Below are 22,525 nucleotides of genomic sequence, written 5' to 3' on the forward strand. Positions count from 1 at the left end.
ATGCGGGTGGATGTGTGACAATGCTCGGCCAATCCGGTCCTTCGACATCAAACACCGTGGCTCTTTCACCGATGCAAGATGAGGTGCAACCATCACCGTCTCGAGAAGAGCCAACTCATTTTGATAATATTGTGAACAACGAATTGTCAGTCTACGATGTGTATGCGGATACAACTGATGAGGACGACAACGGGGAGGAGGATGATGGATTTGAGCTCATGGATGTTGAACCTGGCCAGATGGGAATTGATGAGCCCATGGTTAGAACTCCAAGACCTTGGTTTAGTCAAATAAACGAGAATTATGAAGTTGATGAGTATTGGGCCGATTCGGGTAGCCAGACATCATATGTTCCAGGGGAAGAATTTGAGAAGGGCATGTAATTTGAAAGTAAGAAAGTGCTTCAAGAAAATGGTGAAGATGTATTCTATACAGAGAAATCAATTCTACACCACAGTCACCTCAAATGAGAGTGTCCTTCATCTGCGTTGCAAGAAGAAATGTGGTTGGTCTTTATGGGGTACTAGGACAAGTAAGCACTCGTGTGGCTTCACCCTAGTCACTAAAGCTGGGCACGGGTCGGGCTCGCACGCGGGCCGCCCGGCATAGCACGGCATGGCCCGGGGTGGTGGCCCGGCACGACACGGTGGCCCGCCGGCGTGCCGTGGGCCGTGCCATGGACAAGGGCTGAACTTTTCAGCACGGCACGAGCCCGCCCCTTGGCCCGCCGTGCCAGCCCGCCGGCACGCTAATTATATATATATTTATAATATATAAATATATATATATTTATATATAAATATATAAATTATATATTAATATTTATATATATTTAATAAATATAATATAAGTTATAAGTTATAAATATAATAATTTTATAAATTATAACTTATAAGTTATAATTATAATTTTATAAATTATATACATTATAATATAAGTTATAATTTTATAACTTATTAACCATTAACAAAAAATAAATAAAATAAAAAATAAAATAAAAATTGGAAATTGCCAAGCCCGCCAGGCCAGCACGAAGGCCGGCACGGCACGAGCCCGCCAGGCATGAGGGTCATGCCATGCCGTGGGCTGGCCTGTGAAATTGGCCGGCACGGCACGACACGACAATCTGGGCATGCCGGCACGACCGGCACGGCACGTTGGTGACCGTGGCCCGTAAGGCACGGCCCGCGGCGGCCCGGCACAGCACGATGTCCAGCTTTACAAGTCACATACAAAGGGCCGCACCGGGAGAACTATGTTACTGAAGTACTATCTACTGATCACCCACACTTGGATTCGATTATAATATCTGAGTATGTGAAGTCCTTTGTGGAGAAAGATCCGACCCTAAAAGTTGAATTCATACAGGAACTCATCTCCAAGCAATTCCATTTTGATGTTCCGTATCGAAGAGCATGGTATGCCAAGGACAAAGCCATCACTCAAATTTTTGGGGATTGAGAGAGTTCTTACATCAGACTTCCTCAGTTCATGCAAGCACTGCAACAGTCAAACCCGGGAACCACAGTCTTACGGAAACACAAAGCTCTAGTTTCTTACTTGCGAGTTTCTTTAATTTTCTTGTTTCCAAAAATATTTGCGGCCTTGTGAGTTTCTTTAATTTTCTTGTCTCCAACAATATTTGAATTTTTATATCATATTAATAAGTGGTGGATGATTAATGCAGGCGGGGGATGTGAGTGCGATGGTTGATGCACTATCAGACGCCTAAGCAGGCATACCCACCAGAGCCCAGGTAGAGCGGGTGCGAGATATGGGCATGGATACCTTGCAGAGATTTGGCCATGGCCATCTCATCCAGCCGCGGGACGATCATGGACACCACCCGTTCCATTCACAATTCGAGTTTGGACAGAGTAGTGGTGGAGATGATACTACCGCCTCCACACAGGTAGAGGATTACATCTTCCATGATACCGCTCCCGGCCATACCCAAGATGACTCATCGTCTAGTCAGCTCGCCTCGAGACCCATTCACCCGCATTCAGCATTACACGAGGCATCCTCGTAGACGGAGGGAGGACACACAAGATGTAGATTAGTTACATCCAATACATGAGTCGGGATAGTAGTAGTTGATTTATTTGTGGTACTCTTATTTTCTACAATGTTTTATATAACACTTACATTATTAATACAAGAAATGTTTTTTATATTAATCTCTGTACAGTTTGATTTTTAATTTCCTTATTTGTCCGAATCGGACTTATGTCAGTAAAACTAGATCTTTTATGGCCGATATATATCAAACAACATAAATTTGGGCTCCATAATAAGAAACAGGGTTTAACTGATGGTCTGCTCTAGGGGTGTTCAGATCCGGGTACCCAAAACTTCGGGTAGTTGATAGGTCGGCCTGTGTCCCGTCCCGAATAATTCGGGTACGGGACACGGGTACCCGAATTAAACACCACCACGAAAAAAAACCCACTAACCCAGATCTACCACCAACTCAAACTCGCGCACTCCCTCACTTTTCACCACCCCCACCAGTCCACCACCCACTTGGCCACCATAACGACAAACTACAACAACAACAAACGCTCAAACCACCGCGTCACCCCGCAAAAATAAAAACCAACAAACCAACCCAACCAAACCCCACCCACACCAAGCCGAAACCACCACCACCAAAATTTAAACAAAAATACTGAAATTTACCAAAACAAGCACGAAAATTACCAAAAATCATATCATATAAATGGATTTATTAAAAATTCAAAAAAAAAAAAACAAAACAAGAAAGCATACCTTTTAAACCGAAAATGACCTTGAATTTCGCCTAGAAATTGGTTTAAAATGGTCAAATTCGACCATGAAAACTCTAGATCTAGAGTTTTCATGGTCGAATTTAACCATTAAAACCTTCGTTTTAGCCAAATTTTACAAATTTTGTGACGAAAACCTTTGATTTGACCATGAAATCGAAAGTAAGAGAAAAAAAAAAGAGGAGAAAGAGTGACTGAGTAAGGCTTGACTGCGTGAGAAAGAACAAAGGGGAAAAAAGGAGGAAAGAGAAAGAAGGGAGGAGAGGAGAAAAAGAGGAAAGAGAAAGAGAGTAACAGGGGAGCTGAAAAAGAAAGAAAAGAAGATGTGGGTGGGTTAGTAATAGTGGGTTATACGTAACCTTTTATTAATGATTTTTTTGTGTTTTTTCTTTTTTTTTTTTTTTTTATTTACACGGGTACCCGATAATTGCAAAGTTTGCCCCATGTCCCAGCCCACGAAACTGGTATTTTAGCGGTACCCGTCCTGCTAAAAACAGAAAATTTTATAAATTTCCCGTCGGGTTTTTTGCGGGTCATCGGGTAATCGGGACGGGACAATCGGGTCGGGTTTTTTTGAACACCCCTAGTATGCTCTAGTTTATGTGCTGTTTCACGGTGGTTGTAGTGTTGTTGGGGTTGTTTTGAGTGTTTGATGGTTGTTGGTGGTGGTCAATGGTGGTGGAAAGGTTTGGGCTGGTGGTGGGAATGCTCGTGTATTGTTCGGGGTGTTTTGAAGTGCATAAGGGTGGTCGACAGTGGCGGCCGATAGTGAGCGGTGGGGGGTGGTGGGGGTGTTGGTTGAGGGTGCTTGTTGAGGCTGGTGGTTGAGGCTGGTGGGTGAGGGTGGTGTGTAGGGGGCAGATTTTGGACAGGAAGAGGTGCTGGCTGCTGGGGATGCAGTCCAGCAGAAAGACGCTGCCTGAGGCAGCGTTTTATTCTGTAACATAAAACGCTACCTAAGGCAGCGTTTTATGGTATACATACATTTGTTAGAATTTTTTTACAAAATACATACAAAAAGTCAAGTACCATAAAACGCTGTCTGAGACAGCGTTTTATGTCTTGGATTTTTTTTAAAAAAAACTCTGGGTATAAAACGTTTTACCTCATAAGCTTAGTTTGGGAAATACTTTTGCCACGAGTCTACTTTGCAAAATAATTGCCCAATTTGGCTTAATTTGGTAAAAAAATCCCCCAAATCATGATAAAGTATTGTGTAGAACGGATTCGTGTGAGTCCGGTCATACAAACAGAAAAAAAATTATTATAATGGTCAGATTATAAATATATGAAATTATATTATATATATATATATATATATCAGATATTAGGTTATATATATAGATATTAGGTTACTTTTGCCAAAGCACAGACCCTCCATTAAGATCTCTTCAAATTTCTCTATCTCTTCCATCAAAGGTTGGCTCTTTTTATTTTTTTCCTAATTTTACTGTATAACAATAGCAAGTCCAATACCATTCAACGCCCTTAGTGGTGAGGTTATATACATCAACGCAGCCATACGCTTCAGTACCAACCCATCCACCTTGTTGTGCAGCCAACTCCAACAAGTAGAGAACGAGTCAGTTGGTGCATCTGTTAGCTGGTCCACCAACCCACTATGAGCCCATATCTCAAGGGAAGCAGTGCAGTAAAATAGGGAGTGAATAATCGTCTCCCTTCGCTCACCACAGATTTGGCACGAGGCGTCACTTGTCACATGGCGTTGTACCAATCTATCCTTGACTGCTAGATTACCCTTTACAGCACCCCACACGAAATACCATTTTTTGTATAGCTCCAATACATACAGTCGGCTCTCATGTGAAGAGGCCAAGGGATAGACAGAATAGCAGCTGCAGTCTCTGAATCCACTAATCCCCGAACCTTAGTTGCATCCCAGGCTACCACTCTATCCAACATGAGATCACGCACAGGCATATCATCCTCAACCCCTGTAGGCTGAAGCAATACAGTTGGCTTGCCATCCTTAATCACCCACGCGTCTTTCCAAGCCTTGATGTCTCTATCATCACCCACCCTCCAAGCTAAACCATCACGAAGAAGACCCTTTCCACCCCACATACTCCTCCACGAGTAACTTGGGTCATATCCTCTCAAAGCCTTTATCACCGAGGAATTCTTAAAGTATCGAGCCTTAAGAATTTTAAAAATAAGGGAATTTTGATTCGATTGTAGCCTCCATATTTGCTTGGCCACTAAGGCTTGATTAAAGTACTTGAGATCCCTAAACCCCATCCTCCTTTTTCCTTCGGCAAACACAATCTCTCCCACCTTTGCCAATGCATCTTCTTATGATCCACCGTCGATCCCCACCGAAATTGGCTTAACAAATTTTGAATTTCATCAATAAGACCCTCTGGAATTTTAAATATGCTCATCATGTAGGTAGGAATGGTTTGGGCAACCACTTTTATTAATACCTCCTTCCCCGGTTTCGACAACAACTTCTCTTTCCACCATTCAACTTTTTCCAAATTCTCTCCTTCAAGCACGCAAAGATAGCCCTCTTTGACTTCCAAATGATCGTCGGAAACCCCAAATACTTCTCATGCCTATCCACTTCTCGAACCCCTAGTGTATCAACAATCTCGTGTCTTCTTTCGATAGTCACACATTTACTAAAAGCAACCTCTGTCTTATCAAGATTAACTTTCTGACCAGATGCTCTTTCATACATCCTGATTATATCAGCAATTTTCGAGCATTCCTACAGGGTATCTTTTGAAAATAGAATACTATCATCGGCTAAAACAAATGAGTCACTCTAGGAGCAACCTTACAAATCCTTGCCCCACTTTCATGAGCAGCTTTTGATAGAAGGCATGAAAAAGCATCCGCACATAAAAGAAATAAGTAAGGTGAAATAGGGTCACCATGCCGGAGTCCACGAGTCGGAATGATCGAACCAAAAATCTCATCATTCACTTTGAAGGAGAAAGATACACTAGAAATACACTCCATAACACGACGAACCCACAACTCCGAAAAATCCATCTTGTATATAACTATCTTAAAAAAAACTCCTCTCTACTCTGTCATAAGTCTTGCTCATATCAAGTTTCAGGGCCACAGTATCAGGTCTCCCATCTTCCCCTCATTTCATAAAGTGAAAGATCTCAAAAGCAACCATGGCATTATTAGTAATTAGCCGCCCTGGGATAAAAGCACTTTGATTTACATAAATAATATCATTAAGAAATGGCTTAAGCTTATTCGCCATTGTCTTCGATATTATTTTATAAATCACATTAAAACAACTAATTGGTCTAAATTCAGTCATATATTTCGGTTCATTACATTTAGGAATCAAAACAATGCAAGTGCTATTAATCTCTGAAATATTAACTAAACCCTTCCACCAATTTTTCACCAAAGTAACAATATCAGTCCCAATAATGTGCCTGAATTTTTGAAAAAATATGGCATGCATTCCATCCGTACCTGGGACTTTGTTAGGGTACATCTGGAAAAGAGCATTTTTAATTTCCTCCGAGCTCAGAACCTCCTCCATCACATTATTCATTTCATCCGAGACAACCCACTCCACGCCCTCCAAAGCAGCGTCAAAGTCAGTTGGATTGTCTGTGGAAAATAACGAGCCAAAGTACTCCGAAACAATGCTTCTAATCCGCCTCTCATCAGTTCTCCAATCACCATTCGCATCAAACAAACCATCGATACGATCTAATAATGCCATATTTTTATCACTATCCCGTATCACATTTGCCCTCGACCTTGCATACCAATATGACTCCTCCATTCGCCGGAGCTCATTAATTTCACCCGCCAAATTTTCTACTTTTTCGAGCATAGAAGCGTCAATATGGGCACCCTGTGCTTCCTGCAACTCCGCCTCACATTTTCTAATTTTTCTTTTTATTTCACCGAAGGACTTTGCTGCCCATTTGGTAAGGTGCTCGGCACACAAAACTATTCGTTGATGCGGTGCATTCCCAACTCCTTCCTTCCAAGCTTTCGAGACAACCTCCGAACATTCCTCCTTTGATAGCCACATTGCCTCAAAACGAAACAATTTCCCCTTCTTTCCTCTCTCATAATAATTGGTAGTGTCAAGCAAAATTGGAGTATGATCCGATGCCACTCTGGCCAAATGTTGAACTGAGAAATTCAGGAACATGTTGCACCAACCATCATCCCCCAAAAACCTGTCTACTCTTTCTCTCATTACCGTGTCAACATAATTCCCTCGTTGCCAAGTAAAGATACAACCTTTATACCCAAGATCGCGCAACTCACAGTCATCAATGGCACTAAGGAATCCCTATTAAATTCTCCCTCCGAATTGCTCCACCATCCTTCTTAGACATGCTCACAATCTCATTAAAATCACCGAACATGACATAAGAGATGTTACAAGAATTTTTTAGGCTTCTCATTAAATCCCATGTCTTATGTTTATTTTTCGACTTCGGCCAACCATAAATGCCCGTAGCTCTCCAACTAGGAATACCATCACTATTGCACACATTTGCTGCAAAATTGTTAGCAGAATAAGAGATCATATCAACATTCAATTCTCGCCACCAAAACACATGCCACCCGAACGACCATTACTAATCATGCAAATCCCATTCTCATAACCACACCTTCTCTTTATTCTCTCCATGACACTACTATCTACCTTAGTCTCCATCAGAAACACTACATTTGGCCTCTCTCTCCAACATAAATCCCGGAGAGTCCTCCCCGTCCATAGGTTGTCAATCCCATAGACGTTTCAACTTAATATTTTCATTTATCTGTTCGAGGGGTTGGGTGTGTCCAACTCCCTCTACTTGTATATAACTGTCCCCAGATTGAGTAAAAGCATTCACCTTCCTCTTCTTTTCTTTCTCGTTTTCAAGCACTCTATCCCCATCACACTCCATCAATGACAAGCCCCTCTTTTTGGATCCAATATAGTAGTACTCACGCCACTCCCCACACCCTGGTAACCCTCCTCCATCCTCTCATATCTTTTCCACCCCTTGAAACCTTCACTTTTTCCTTCACTCCCTCCTCTCTACCTCTACTTTCCTGCTGGTGCCCCACATTCACCAGTAAAACCTCCCTACCCCTCTACGTCCCCATCTCACCCAATAAAGTAATCCCCCCCCAATAGCCTCACCTTCCTGTATCTCCCAAGCCAACCTATTATCCACTCCCTCACTAACCCCCCTCCTCTTATCCATGCATACCCACTCCATGTTGCACTGACAAGTCCACTGCATAGCTCCTCACATTACTTCCCACCACAGCATCCCTAAGTACACGTTGCGGACGCAACACATGTTTGTTTATCTGGGAGTCAAACAACATAGCTACACTAGCTTCTGGTACTTTCGGGCGAGCAATAGAACTACTCTCTGCCTGGTTAGAAAAATGTAAGCTTACGCGCCACACCCACAGGCCCCAGCCTAATTGTTTGCTTCTCAGTCTCAATGTAGTTACCACGCCAAATAGCTTCCATCTTCTCACCCCACAATCTTTCTTTCTCCCTAGTAGCAAAGGTCTTTTCCGATTGTTTAACCAAGTTCTGTATTGATACACAATCACATCTGATGATTCCCTCTCAGTCTCCTTGGCAACACATTCTTTGTATGTATGGTCTAACATACCGCAGTAAAAACAGAAATCCGCAAGGCGTTTATGTTTAACGTCCACCCATTTTGATTTCGAGCCACCAACAACAATAAATACGCCTCTTCTCAGGGGTTTCCTAACATCAACCATTATCTTTAGACTCATGAATTCGCCCCACCCAAGCGGATTGAAGTCGTCGAATTCAACAAAACCCCCAAGTGCTTCCCCTATATCATACATCGTCGCTTGGTTTCGTTTGTTGAAAGGCACATCAGATCAAACAATCGAACCCACATAGGCGATTTGTCAAAAAACTACCTCAGACGGCTGCTCTTCTCCCTGCACCGCCTTCAGCACCAATAATTTCCCATCGAAAAACCATGGGCTACCCTCCATAATTCGATCTTTATCAGCTTCTTTAAAGAATTGAAAGACAAAAATGTTTGTCTCAACCATTTGTATAGCAATGTTGTCATTCAAACGCCAAACATTCGTCAAGGTCCGTTTCATAGCTTTGACATTAAAGGTCCTAATAGTCCAAAGTTTACCAACCAAAGCCAACCTGAGTTGATCTCTCGAAGAGTTTTCATCTTCGATCTCACCATTACCACCAATTACTGCATTTTCTTCATTCGTCAATTTGAATTTCTCCAAGTCTTTGAATAAATCTGCTTCCATAGTGTCTATTAGATGAAAATTGGTAATTAGAGGATTCAAATCAATGATTATCCCACAAACAAAGCAAAAACAATAATAAACCCTAAGCAAAGGACTACCAAACCCTATACGAGGGACAACCTTTCCATTCTTAATCAAACCAGTTTCTATTTATTTCGCAAAAAAACTTTTTGATTTGCTTAAATTTCTCATAATTATCTTAATTAAAATTATTTTATTTCAACAAATTCCTCAATATGTGTGAAATGTTCGATCTGATCCATTGTTGTATTTTTTAAATTTATTTTTTCCATTTTAAAAATCTATTCATTTTGGAATAAAAGTAACTACTTCCTCCGTATTTTTTTAAGTGAAACGTTAATCTAATGCACGCATACCGATGTAATTCCTTAACCAATAAAATATTTAATTACTAATAAGTAAGAATTATAACAATTGAGTATTGATACTCTAATAATTTGGACAATTCCAACAAGAACCTATTATATTTTTTTTGGACTCTGAAGAATAATGTGCGAACATATATTCCCCTAAAAATATTTTTTTACATATTATCCAAATAAATTTTTTAGGGGTATAAATGTTCGCACTATTTTTAAAAGTTTAACAAAAGAGAAAATTAATATTAACGAAGGCAAATGAGTAAATAAACATTTTAGAGGGTGTAATCATCCAAACAATATTCATAAGAGTTATCTCAAACTTTTTTAAAGGTAAAGGAAATTTAGCATAGCATTAGTGCTTAAATGCTCCACATGGGCCCCCCTAGTAGAAAAAAAACCTTAGTTATACGTACTCTCTCTGTCCCAAAATAACTGAAATAGTCAACCTTTGCACACATGCATGCCGATGCACTAGTTTGACCTTATTTTTATATAATTAAATATTAATGAAAATTATAATAAAAGTTATTGTATATTATAAAACTTTATATTGTTATTAATACCTATCTAACAACATATTTTATGAAATATGTTTTTATCATATTAGTAAAAAACTATAAATAAAGTTAATATATGAATAGTGAAAAAAAAGTCTAACGTCTTAGTAATCTTGGATTGAGGGAGTAATAGTTAGTGAGGTTTTTCTCCTTTTTTTTATAGGCTAGAGATGAGATTGCGCGGAGTTTTAGAAGATTTAATAAAATAAGATATTAGTGGGGTAAATAAGTTATTATTTTATTGAAAATCAAAGTGGTGTGAGAGGGAGTGAGGACCATTGGAGGAGTGAGAAATGATAAAGTAAGAAAGAGTGGGGACATTAGTGGATAAAGATATATTATTAAATTGTAAGAGATTTCCAAAAATGGAACTCTTGCTTATAAAAAAAACGGACGAAAATAGTGACTCTAGCTATAAAAACGGAGGAAGTAGTACGTTAAACCAAGACATTGAAGCTCGCAAAGAAATATAGCTCTGAGAAGGTGGTGCTAGAATCAAATTGTGAAGTCCTACTAGTCGGCCTTTTTGGTATTTAAAGAGCCACAAGGGCGGGGGTGAGAATCGATCTCAAGATTTCCTGAAATGGGGAGATAGTTCTTTTATTTCTTTAACTTAGATGGTGTAATTCAAGATATATTGTCTTTGAGATGTAATTTTAATTCCTTGTCATTTGATTATTGCTCTTTATGTACTCTTAGACACGTCGTCCCTAGATTAATATATTTTGCTTGATGCATTTTTCTAAAAAAAAAAAAAAAAGCCAAGTAAAGCTGGAAAGAAATAAAATAAAGCATGATGAGGTCAAAAAGAGCATATAACACTTACGGGTCATGACTCATGAGGCCCATAAGAAAGACTTTTTCCAATACAACGTACGAAGTAGTATTACCATGTACGTAAGTCGTAATCAACCCTTTATCCTTTATTTAAAATGATTACAACGACTTTTTGCAATACTTACGTAGGCATTAGTCAGCCCTTAAATTTCAACTTGACTCAGTAAAAGTCACTATCACACAATGTACACATATTTACCAATAAGTCTTAGGGTTTCACTAACACTCCTTAGTGAACAAGGGAATAATATTCAATACTACTTTTACCAGTAAGTCCAAGGTTCCATCAATTCATCGATGGACGATGGGTGCGATCGAAGATTCTCTTTCATACTTAATACATATTTTATACAATCCAAGGCCGAAATTTGTTTAGCTTATTATTGCTAGCTATTTTATGCTCTCTCTATTTTTTAAAGTGTTTCATCTTGACTAACACAAATGATAACGTGTAACTTTGATTGATAATATTTAGTTTTAATTGATTTTAGAAGACTATAAATTGAAACAATTCTAGCAAAGACTCATATAATAACAATGTTTGATATTATGTACAATATTAAGCAAAAATATTAGTTAAAGTAATGTACGTGAATAGTAAAAAAGTCGAATTAGTTAGGACACCTAAAAAAAGATAGAGGAGGGAGAAAATAAGTTCAAAAAGATACAGAGTAAGTAATATCACATTGATTGAAATAAATTATGATACCGTCACAAATAAGGTCTTATAAGTTAAAACAAGTTTACTACAATAAAAATTAGTTCAGATAGTATATGTTTGAGAAGTTCTAATAAGTTTATACAAACTAAGTGAAAATGTAATAAAGTCATACAAACTAAGTTAAACTGTAACAAAGCCTAATCGTTGTTAATCTTGAAAAGTGGAGTAGAGTTTAAATATTCAAGGATTATTGTTAGCTACTTACTCCCACTATTGTTTTCTATTTGTCTCATTTGTTTTTTTAACACAATTTTCAATACTTCCCTACCTTATAAAAATTACTCTTATGAATAGTATGCTGTTAATTATACCCTTCAAAATGTGCAATTACATATTTATCCTCATTAATATGTAAAAGTTTTAATTTTGCCTTCATTAATTTTAATTGAATTTTTTTTGCTTTCATTAATATTGATTTTCTTTTTTTGAAATATTTAGAACAGTGTGCAGACATTTATACCCTTAAAATATTTGTTTATATATTTTTCCTTATTAATGTAACTAAAAACTGAAAAAACTCTCCGATCATGACTAGCTATGGTAATGGCGCACACATCGCACGCGTTAGCCACCCTAAGCTAATGTATTCAAACATTAATTTCTTTTTAAAAAAATGTTATACTCCTTCCATCCCAGAATAACTTGGACGTTGGCCTTTTTTTCACTATTCATATATTAGCTTTGACTACTCCCGCCGTGGAAAATAAGTGTTACAGCTTGACCGGCACATAGTTTTAGTTTGACCGGCACATAATTTTAATTGACTTAATTAAAATAAGAGGTAAGTGAGGTACTTGTAGTGTTAAAAAATTATAAAAGAAAGATGGTGGGGTTAATAATTTATTGAAAAGTAATAAATGTGAGAATAAAGATATAATTAAAAAAAGTTGTAGTGGGTTTAGGTAGGGACCATGAGAGGAGAGAGATACAATATTTAAATGTAGTTTTTTGCCAAAAAAAGGAAGTGTAACACTTATTAAAACACGGAGGGAGTATAATGTTCTACTAACATAATAAAAATGTATTTTTATCATAAGTTATGTTGTTAGATGGGTATTAATTTAAAGTTTTATAATATAATTTTTAAAATAATTTTCATTAATATTTAATTATAGAAAAATAAGGTCAAACTAGTGCGTCGACAGGCTTGTAAAGTTTGACCGTGTTAGTTATTTTGGGACAAAAGGAATACATACTTAGGGCTACATATAAGAAGTTTTAAATGAAAAAAATGTAAACATAACATAATTACACTAATATGCACGTGATTTTGTCATTTATCCTAAGAAAAGATATTAAATGCTTATTTGTAATCCTAAGGCCAACATATAACATCACTTTTTTTTTTAAATACATGATAAACAAAAAAATTAGGCAAAATTGGCCGCAACACTTTGAAGTATGGCTTAGGTGCACTAAGCACCCTGAACTTTGTGTAGTAGCCAAAACACCACCAACTATGGTGTTAGGTGTGACGCGTGCATTGACTTAGCAAGATGTTGCGGCCAATTTTGCCAAAAAAATTAATACATATATTTGTATTGAATACCAAGAAATATGATCAATAAATTTTTGAAAAGGGAAAATTAGTAAAATTCCTTGGAAAATTGGACGTTGCTCTCTGCTAGAATTAAGGATAGAGAGCTGACTTCACTAGGAACGAAACAACGACAGGCCGGCCGAGGTGAACGAGTATTCTTTAATCAGCATCATTCATCCAATTTGTAGTCAACAAAACAGCTCCAAGTTGGTATACTATATTTGAAAGAAGCATGTAAAAAGTGGCCATATAGGATCCATATTGGACTTTTTCAAGATGCATTAACACTGTTTTACAGAGTAACTTTTAATAAGGATGACATCCAGCAAATTCAATCGTAAAAATATTATTTTGAACCCTTCCGCACTAAACACTTGGAAGTAGAGGTGTCAATTTGGTTGATCGAATTGATGAGGTCGGGTCGAGTCGGGTTAATTTATTAAAGTTGAGTTATGCTAAATTATTGTGCCCACGCGAGTTCAAATCTGAATCGGATATTTTTCGGGTTGGTTTCAAATCGTGTCGGGTCGGGTGTGGTTTTGACACCTCTACTTCCGAGAAAAAGAAAAGAGATCCGCACCCCAAAACAACACTAATTTAGAAGATTTGAAATTTATTTTGATACCTCATCCGTTTCATATTAAGTGACACATTTCTTTCGACCATCACCAACATATAATTTCAAATAAAATATCATTGATTATCTATAAGCAAAAGTTATTTAAACAAATCAATCACAGAGCTACCTTTTTTTTTACAAGAATAAATTATTTTTTTTAAGTCAAGGTAATTTATGTGAAATGCCTAAAAGGGTCTATAGTCAAAATGTGTTAACTGAAAAAAAAAATATGAAAATATGAGATACTATGTACTCCCTCCGTCCCCAATTTTTTGCCCCAAACTAAAAAAATCACTTTATTAAGGTTTGGGCAAAAAATGGTGCACATGGGTTGACACAAATATCAATGAGGAGAGAGATAGAGATAGTGCAAGTGGAAAAATATGCCAAAAGTAGTATGGGGCAATATTTTAGGGACACCTAAAAAAGGCTAGTGGAGCAAATAATTGGGGACAGAGGGAGTAAGAGACAAGAACCGCCTTGCTTGGTTATTATTATCATTTTTTTAAAGTCATCCACCATACAATCTTTAGGTTTGATGATTTTTTTTCGTAAGAAAAAGGGTCTTATTTTAATTTATACTTCCTAAGTATCAAATTTTCATGCTTGTTGATAAATGATAATTAAAAATATTTACAATATATTGAAAAACATGAAAAAAAAACATTTTAATAAAATGGGAACAAGTATATTCAAAAGAGTTGCACTTAAAAAGATGGATCCAAGAAAGAGGAAATAAAACTTTCTCGTCTCTCCTTTCTCCTTTTCCTTTCTCCTAAACTCTAGCCTCTATTATTGATTTTTGAGAGGGCTTTCATCGGTTTTACCTGGCTTGAAACTTATTTGTGAGTGTTGAATCGAAAGAGAAAGATAATGATGCATGTAATGAGAAGAGAAATAAAGAGAGAAATGACAACAAAAATAGAAAGAAAACATTTGTCGCACATAATATGTAGCAACTACCTTTTGGTAAATGTTGCACATAATATGAAACAAAGGTAGTTATAGATCTAATGGATTGTCGGGAAAATATGTTTTTGGTGAAAAATTATGCGCGAACGCACCAATTATCAAATTTTCGAATACAATTAGATGATTCCAAAGGAAAACATCCTCATGGCTACAAAGAATCGTTAGATTGTCTTTCCAACAAAACTATATTTTTCACCCATATAAGTATAGGAGATGTTTCACAGTACAATATTTACTCGACGATCATAGTTTTTGTAACGAAATTTTTTATTTGCTTCAATATCTTATATATTTGTTAAAATTTCTTTTGTAGAAGATATTTTATTAGTGAATTAATTTTACTATTAAAAAAAAAACAAAAAATGGATCCAAGAGGTGTAGGTACCCATGAGTCATGAACTCATGATGCCACTTTTCTAGATGATGAATAATACTATAAGTATACGATCATAATAAATTGTAAAAGTTCCTTTATATTGGATGTTGCTTTCATGCAAGGATGAAAATTACGTGGATGGAACATAGAAAATTTTGTGGATGGATGTTGCTTACTTGCTTTCATGCCACTTTTTATATTGGATGTTGCTTTCATACCGAATTAAGGACCCCACATTTGACTTTCTTCATGTAATAATACTGTTTTAACTTTTAAATATGATGACACTCTTATACGTAGTATAAAAAAAGCAGATAAGGAACAAGAAACTCATTTCAAACAATTTTGGAAACCTTATGTAAAACCAATTCCAACATTTTTATTCTCCTTTAAGATTAAAAAAAAAAAAAAAAAAACAAAACAAAACCCTACGGAGTACTAAAATATGCCTGATAGTCATAATCAAGAAGTTTATTACTATTACTTTCAACTAAAATGGATACTCTTAGTCATCATCAATATGTTGAGGCCAGAAGTTTTCCTCTTCTTTACTTATCAACCAACATTACAAAGCATCTTCAAACTTACCTTGCTTGTCGCGGTGTTGATCCTTTTCCTAGTAGTATCCTTCGAAGCGTACTTATATAAGCTTGATAGTTCCTACCTTGTTATCCTATGGATTGAATTGGTACACCATGAGCAAAGGAGGTGGTGCTTCCCCCTCCTTATAGCCGCCATCTTCGCTTTCATCTGTCCAGCTCCTATTTTTTACTACTTCAGTCCTTCCATCCTGCTACTCTGTATATGGCCCTCGTTCAAAACCTTGATCTCTCGTGTTTTTTGCTGCCAGGGAACCGACTGGCAAAACCAAGCTCCGCTACTTGAACTTACTTTGGAATACTTTTACTACTATGATTTAAGATGGGTTCTTTTACTTCTTGTCAACCAGTTTTTGAGACCTTATTTAGCTTACCTTTTCTTTGATCACATCAATCTTTGCCCACGAATTCTACTCAAAGCTTTCTTTCTGATTTTTGGAATGTCGCTTGCATATCTCTTCACTTCCTTGAAGATTTGTTTTACTGAAGATGACAATGGGCACTTCCTCACCCTCTTACGAGTTGGTTTTCGAGGTGGATGGTCTTCACTTGTTACTATTGCATTTGTTTTCTCTGTCTTATGTCCAACCCCTGTTTTCCTGTATCTCCACCCATGGATCCTATTACTCTCTCTTTGGCCCTCCTTTTCACTCAGCTTTGTCAGTCATCTTTTCTTCCGCCTTTACGCCGCTCTCTCCGCCTTTCTCTCCTTTGGTTTGCCTATCATCCCATCCCCACCGGAGCCACATCAAGATGAAGAAGAAGATCCTGCTTTATTAGTCTAGGATAGGAAAAAAAAAAAAAAAAAAAAAAAGTTATTTTCATTATTTTTAATTTTCATTTCCGCTTGTATATTGCTTGTATTGTACTCCGTATAAGACTATCTAGTATATACCTTTCTCAGCCTATTAAAAGTGCAGGGTAGTTCACTAGTCCTGATTAAGACAGTATCCTTTATCTCAGTGTAGTTCTGATTTAGACGGTTTCCTATATCTTTGGACGCCAAATTTAGTACTAAAGTATTGGAGCACCAAAGAAAAGTATTTAGAGGTAGTTTGGTTTTCAAAAGGGCTAAAAAAAAAGGGATACAAGGAGAAAAGAATGAAAAAGTCTCAAATTTTTTTTATAGACATAGGAAGAGGAATGGGAACCAAACTATCACCACTAATCCACAAGTAAATATGATAAACGGGTCTGGGCTATAACCACCACGCATGTCCACTTTATAAGTCAAGGAAGTTCCACCTCAAAATCATATGGCAATGAATGGAGTAGCACCTTAGCCTTATAAATTGGACACAATTTTCTCTTTTCTTTAATGTGGGATATTCATCTCAATACTCACTCTTACTTTTACACTTGATTACTGTGAGACAACACTTACATTGATTAAATGTGGGACAACACTTCCACTGATTAATGTGGGACAATACTTTCACTCACATGTGAGCTTGTTCATGGGCTCAACACTCCATTTCACATGTGAGTTATCCATAATATTGACCAGATTACAACTCAACGATACCATACCAAAAACCTTCTTAATTTATGATATGTTTCGAAGCATGTTGGTTCTTTCAAGGCAATAAACAATTCCACATACATCTCCACGGGAATTCATTAACCCACATAAATTAGCATAAGGCACTGCTCTCTTCACCTTAAAGTAAAATTATACGATAAAAAAAATTTCAATTAAGCAAAAAAAAAAAAAAAAAAATTCAATTCAATAAAAATAATTTCAATTTAGTTAAAATAGGCTTTAATTAGTAAAATCAGTAACTTTAAAGAACAAATATAATACTTCCTTCGTTCTTTTTTACTTGACTCGTTTTAACCGTCTTAGGTAAGCAAAAACATATTCATGTAGGATCTTTACTAATTCATCTCAATAAGTACTATCATAATATATAACTTTTATAAGTTTTACTTATGGAGAATTAAAGTTATTGGTCGTTAAAGTTTTACTTACAAGCGTGATAAAAGAAATAGGTCAAGTAATAAAGAATGGAGGAAATATTCAGTAAGAAATCAATAAAAATAAGTTTTAATCAGTAAAAAAAATTAATAGCAGTAAAATTAATTTATATACAACAAAAATAATTTATATTCATAAAAACATAATCACTTTAGCAAAAATAAGGTGAAAAGAATGAAATATAGGGTCGAGAAAAGGATAGTGATTGTGTGTGGACTCGAACATTTGAAAAAAAAAATATATAAAGAGAAAAAAGCAATATACGCAGATTATACAAACAATTAATCCAGCAATAACTAAGATACAAAGAATTAACCATCAAAATTCAAAATGCATTGAAACAAAAAACTTGAATTAGGGAATCAAAGATAGATTTTAGATAATAATCAACAATTTTAGAATTAATTGAACGATGATTTGCGCTATAAAATGAGCTCGTCGTCGTTCGAAAACAACAAATTTCAATCATGAAGGAGAGAGAAAAAAGGGAAAGAGTTGCAAACCTAAAATTGCAGGAGAAATTCCAACAATGTGAGAGAGAAATGACGGTACTAGCAAAATCAACAATGGTGGAGTTTTGCCGGGAAGAATACGTGAACTTGAATCTCAACTTAAACTTAAACCGAGACAAATATTTGGGCTAGACCCTCACCAGCCTTGTTATTCACAAAGAGTTATTGGTTCAAGCGACGTCCAAATCATAGCCTCGTATGTGGTTATATTGTCACTTCATAATTTTAAGAGGGGTAAATTTTTTTGTGATAACTTCGTAATATGAATTCAAATAATCAAAAGTCAATTGTAGCCCCACATAACTCGAGACTATTTTAAAAGCATAAAAACTCACACATCGGTCATTTGAACAACTAAATAACAACACCCACAAAAGGATTTACCATTACATATATGATATACTTATCTTCATTCCGTTAGGCAAATGATTTCTTCCTTTTAAAATATCTTTCCAAATTTGAGATTGAGAGCTATTAGGGATATGGTCAAGAAAAGCCGAGTGTTTAAGATATTCTTCATTAAAAAATCTGATCCAAAGCTTATTAGAATTGTTTAACATAGTCCGCCCAAGTTTAGCCATGAACGCAATATTACAATCACGAAACCTACGAATGCCTAGACCTTCTATTTCTATGGGTTTGATGACATGATCCCACCCAATTCTAGGAGAATAGTGAACGTTTTCAACCTTATTCCAAAGGAATTTCTTATAGAACTTCTTTCTAGCTTAGGTTATCAAGGACAGCTAAATGGATGAGGTTATTAGTTTGCATTAGATAAACCGGATAGGAATTTATGACTGATTTAAACATGGTCGAGCCGCCAGCAAGATTGAGCCGTTTGTCTTGCCACCCTTTAATTCGATCTAGGGTTTTATCAAGTAAAGTCAAGTAGTCGCAACTTTTTAACTTATTAAGGAGGATATCAATTCCTAAGTATTTTCCAAAGTTGGAATAACTACAATTTAAATTAAAGGGGCAGCCACACTATTCCTAACAACATGACACATTTTCTTAGGAAACATCATAGAAGATTTGGTATCATTAATGTTGAGGCTCGAAAAGATTTTCAAATTCAAACAACATCCATCATGACTTTAACATTGCAAGTAGAAGCCCTACCAAATAGAAACACATCATCGGCATAGAAAATATGAGATAGACTAACTGAGGTACTGATTTTAATTGATTTCCACATTCCAATGCTAGCTTTTTTGTCAATTATAAGAGAAAGTCTTTCAAAGCAAAGAACAAAAATGTAGGAGGACATAGGGTCTCCTTGTCTTATTTCTCTAGATGGAGTTAACTTTCACAAATCTCTCAATTCCTTAAAGCAGATATAGAAGGAGAATTAATACAATCCATGATAAAATTAATGAGAGAAGGGGAAAACCGAAACCATGGAGAGTATCCTTAATAAAGCACCATTCAAGACTATCACATGCTTTAGAAAAATCTAGCTTAAGAGCGACTATGTTTTTTCCTTTTTTAGCCTTAAGAAAAATAGCTCTCTCTTTTACAATAATAACATTGTCCTCAATACCTTTACCCTTAATAAAACTAGATAGATGGGATTAGCTTATTCAAAAAGGGTTTGAACTTATCCGAGATGAGCTTAATTATAAGTTTATAAATGGTGTTACATAATTCCTAGCTTGAGAGAGTGAGGGATGGCTCGGGTAATCCTTGTCCCAAGTGAAATTGTGGGGTCCGCAAGCAGAAAATGGTGTACATTTATACGGACAACATGTATTTGAGTGTTTTATACTGTATTTGCGGGGAAGAATATTTCTCCATCAGCAATCACTAATCAGATATGTGGCGACCTTCATGGAGTGTACTATTGCAAAGAATGGCATTCAACCAGGGGATAATTCTCAGAATCAATGTGTTAGATGCCCATTTTCAAAATGAACTTAAAAGTATGAATTTAAAGTTGGAACAAATAAGGGTCCTTTTTAGTAAACTAAAAATTCTGCAAAAAGCTTTTAGAATACCAAAAACTAGTTTGAATGACTTTTAACTTAGTATTGTTATTGGTATTTATATATTTCATTTTTGTAAGGTGTTTTTAAAGACATGGAGACTATTCTCTTTGATTTTTATTGTAATATTTTCTTTGCCTTTCATGCAAATTTGTGTAACCTGAATATGGAATGATGCTTTTCACATCTTGTACAATTTTATAACAGTTGCTGATGCATTTGATATCGATTTTCTAGTGTCTCAACTCTATGGGTAAGTGACTTGGTTTAGGTGTTAAGTTCAATGCTCTGTCGTTCCTTGATTAAATATCTTATTTTTTAATTTGCGTAATGTAATTATTTCGTGACTTGGCAAGATGATCAAGAAGCGCAATCTTAATTCACCTGTGCTCCCATTGCCTTCGCCTTCTTCAGCAGAGTCTTGGAATATTGTCTCTTGGCTTTAGTTATTTCTTGGAATATTTCGTACTCTTGATCATACTTGATTGATCCTTGCATTGGTATGGCCGAAGAATTCATGGTTTCGCACAAATACTTTTTGAAGGACAAATAGAGGTGGGTAGACTCGGTGTCATGTTTTTATGGAATTATGATCCTTTTGTTTTCGAAGTAGCATTTCTTCCGTCTTAAGTAGTTCTATATAGTATAAGGTCCGTATATGTATTGATTATCTTCTATGGTTATAGTGAGAAAATAATAATCTTTTATAAGAATGTGGTTGTCTAAGTATATCCTTATGTAAGGCACTTGGAATAAGTGAGTGCAGTTGTTCCTATATTATGAGGCAATTAAAATTAATAATATTCAGCTTTTGTCTACTTTGCTTTTCATTAGTTACTAAATCTGTTATTTGTGGTGCAGTAATAATGCTCTTGCTTTCTTTTACTGATGAATTGAAGACTAAAAATTACATCAGTGAACTCAGCAGAGTTAACCTATATTTCACGTGATTATGATGTTAGTAGAATTTAAATAGTTTTCAGATTATATTGTTGGAAAATATTTCATGTGAATTATATTGTCAGGACTTGGGTTTCAAATTGAGAACAGGAGTTTTGTTTGCTATATCTTTGATTGAAGCTTAGTTTGTTTTAATGCTTCTTAATATTATATCTTCATATGTATGTATTTATTTCATATTAGTTGATAGTTGAATGGTCTAACAACTGTTGTTTCTAGTTTGGCAAGTAGTTTTAGGCACTTCTTTAAAATGGACTATTATTGGAACTGTAATGTTACCAGAAGTTTGATTGTTAACGTTGTATCTAATTAAAACTTTGAATGAACTGTCAACGATCATATACTTTGATCCTTGGATGTGTTCTCTGTTGGTTTTGCAAGGCCGTAACAAATAAGACCAATGAAAGTATAACTCTTTATTATTTATTTCCTTTAAATCTTTGCTAACTTCATTAGTTTTTATACTCAAGTTCCTATCCTAGTGGTTTCAATAGGTTGAAAGTAAAATGATTTGTTGAGAAACAAACAAACATTAACGGTTGTTAATCGATAGAGAAGGATAAAAAGAAATTAGTTTACTTAGAATATGTAGTAAAGACAAATGAGTTAAGACCATAATCAAATAGATATCATATAATATGGTCGTTATTCATTTACATTGAAAGGTAGTCTTATAAAAGCTACTCTTTAGTTACTGTTTGGGTCAAAAATAACTTTCAATTGGGCCTAGTCCACAAATGATTCAAAGCAAAGCCTAAAGGCAAGGTTCAACTCTCTATTTAAATGCTAAGTCAGTCAACGGTCCAATTCAAGTGGCAAGCCCATTTGACTTCAAGGGCCCAAGCCCATCATCCAAAGCAAAGGTATAAAAGCCAAATTCATTCCATTATACATTCATTCATATATAGCCTCAAGCAACCAAATCTCTTGCATAGCTATTCTCTCTACTTTTCTACATCATACTGACTTCGGCATCGGAGGGGCCTTCCTCGGCACAACCCCCGAGGCCAGTTTTTACGTGTCTTTGCTGTGCAGGAAATCCTCGGCCCAGCTGTTAATTGGACCGAGACCCGTACCGTCTTCCCACTTTGAAAAGGGCCCATTGAAGGTCCCATTGTTTTCATCCGAAACAATTTGGCGTCGTCTGTGGGGAGCTTACACAAAAACAAGCCAAAATCTCAAACCTACCTTAGCCAACACAAGAATGACTAAGAATGGTAAAAACTCCAAAAAAGCTAGAAAGATGGGCATAATCACGACGAGGACCAATTAGACACCCTCGCCATCGCCTGAACCATCTGCCTCTTCCTCAAAGAATCCTAACTCTCCGAGAAGAGAGAGTATGACCAAGGGATCTCCCTCCCGACAGATTCACCAAGCTGCGAACTCGCCGAAAGGGAGTCAAGCTCGTG

The 22,525-nt window shown here is 36.3% G+C and overlaps 1 protein-coding gene across 1 annotated transcript; it reads right to left on the bottom strand.

Moving 5' to 3' along the window:
* Window positions 1-5,226: 5,226 nt before the first annotated feature.
* Window positions 5,227-5,807, bottom strand: LOC110721751. The gene is made up of 2 exons (XM_021900941.1): window positions 5,577-5,807; window positions 5,227-5,520 (listed from the first exon to the last, which is right to left on the bottom strand). Exons 1-2 carry the CDS (start codon window positions 5,805-5,807, stop codon window positions 5,227-5,229), a joined length of 525 nt encoding a protein of 174 aa, XP_021756633.1.
* Window positions 5,808-22,525: the final 16,718 nt, after the last annotated feature.

This window comes from Chenopodium quinoa, unplaced genomic scaffold (assembly GCF_001683475.1).
Source record: "Chenopodium quinoa cultivar QQ74 unplaced genomic scaffold, ASM168347v1, whole genome shotgun sequence".
NCBI lineage: Eukaryota > Viridiplantae > Streptophyta > Magnoliopsida > Caryophyllales > Amaranthaceae > Chenopodium > Chenopodium quinoa.

What these genes read in the sequence shown, in the direction of transcription:
- LOC110721751 (XM_021900941.1), bottom strand. Translation starts at nt 5,807, where the DNA reads ATGGATTTTTCGGAGTTGTGGGTTCGTCGTGTTATGGAGTGTATTTCT. An exon ending in TTTGTAAGGTTGCTCCTAGA is followed by an intron (nt 5,521 to 5,576) that starts GTGACTCATTTG and finishes GATACCCTGTAG; the next exon opens with GAATGCTCGAAAATTGCTGA.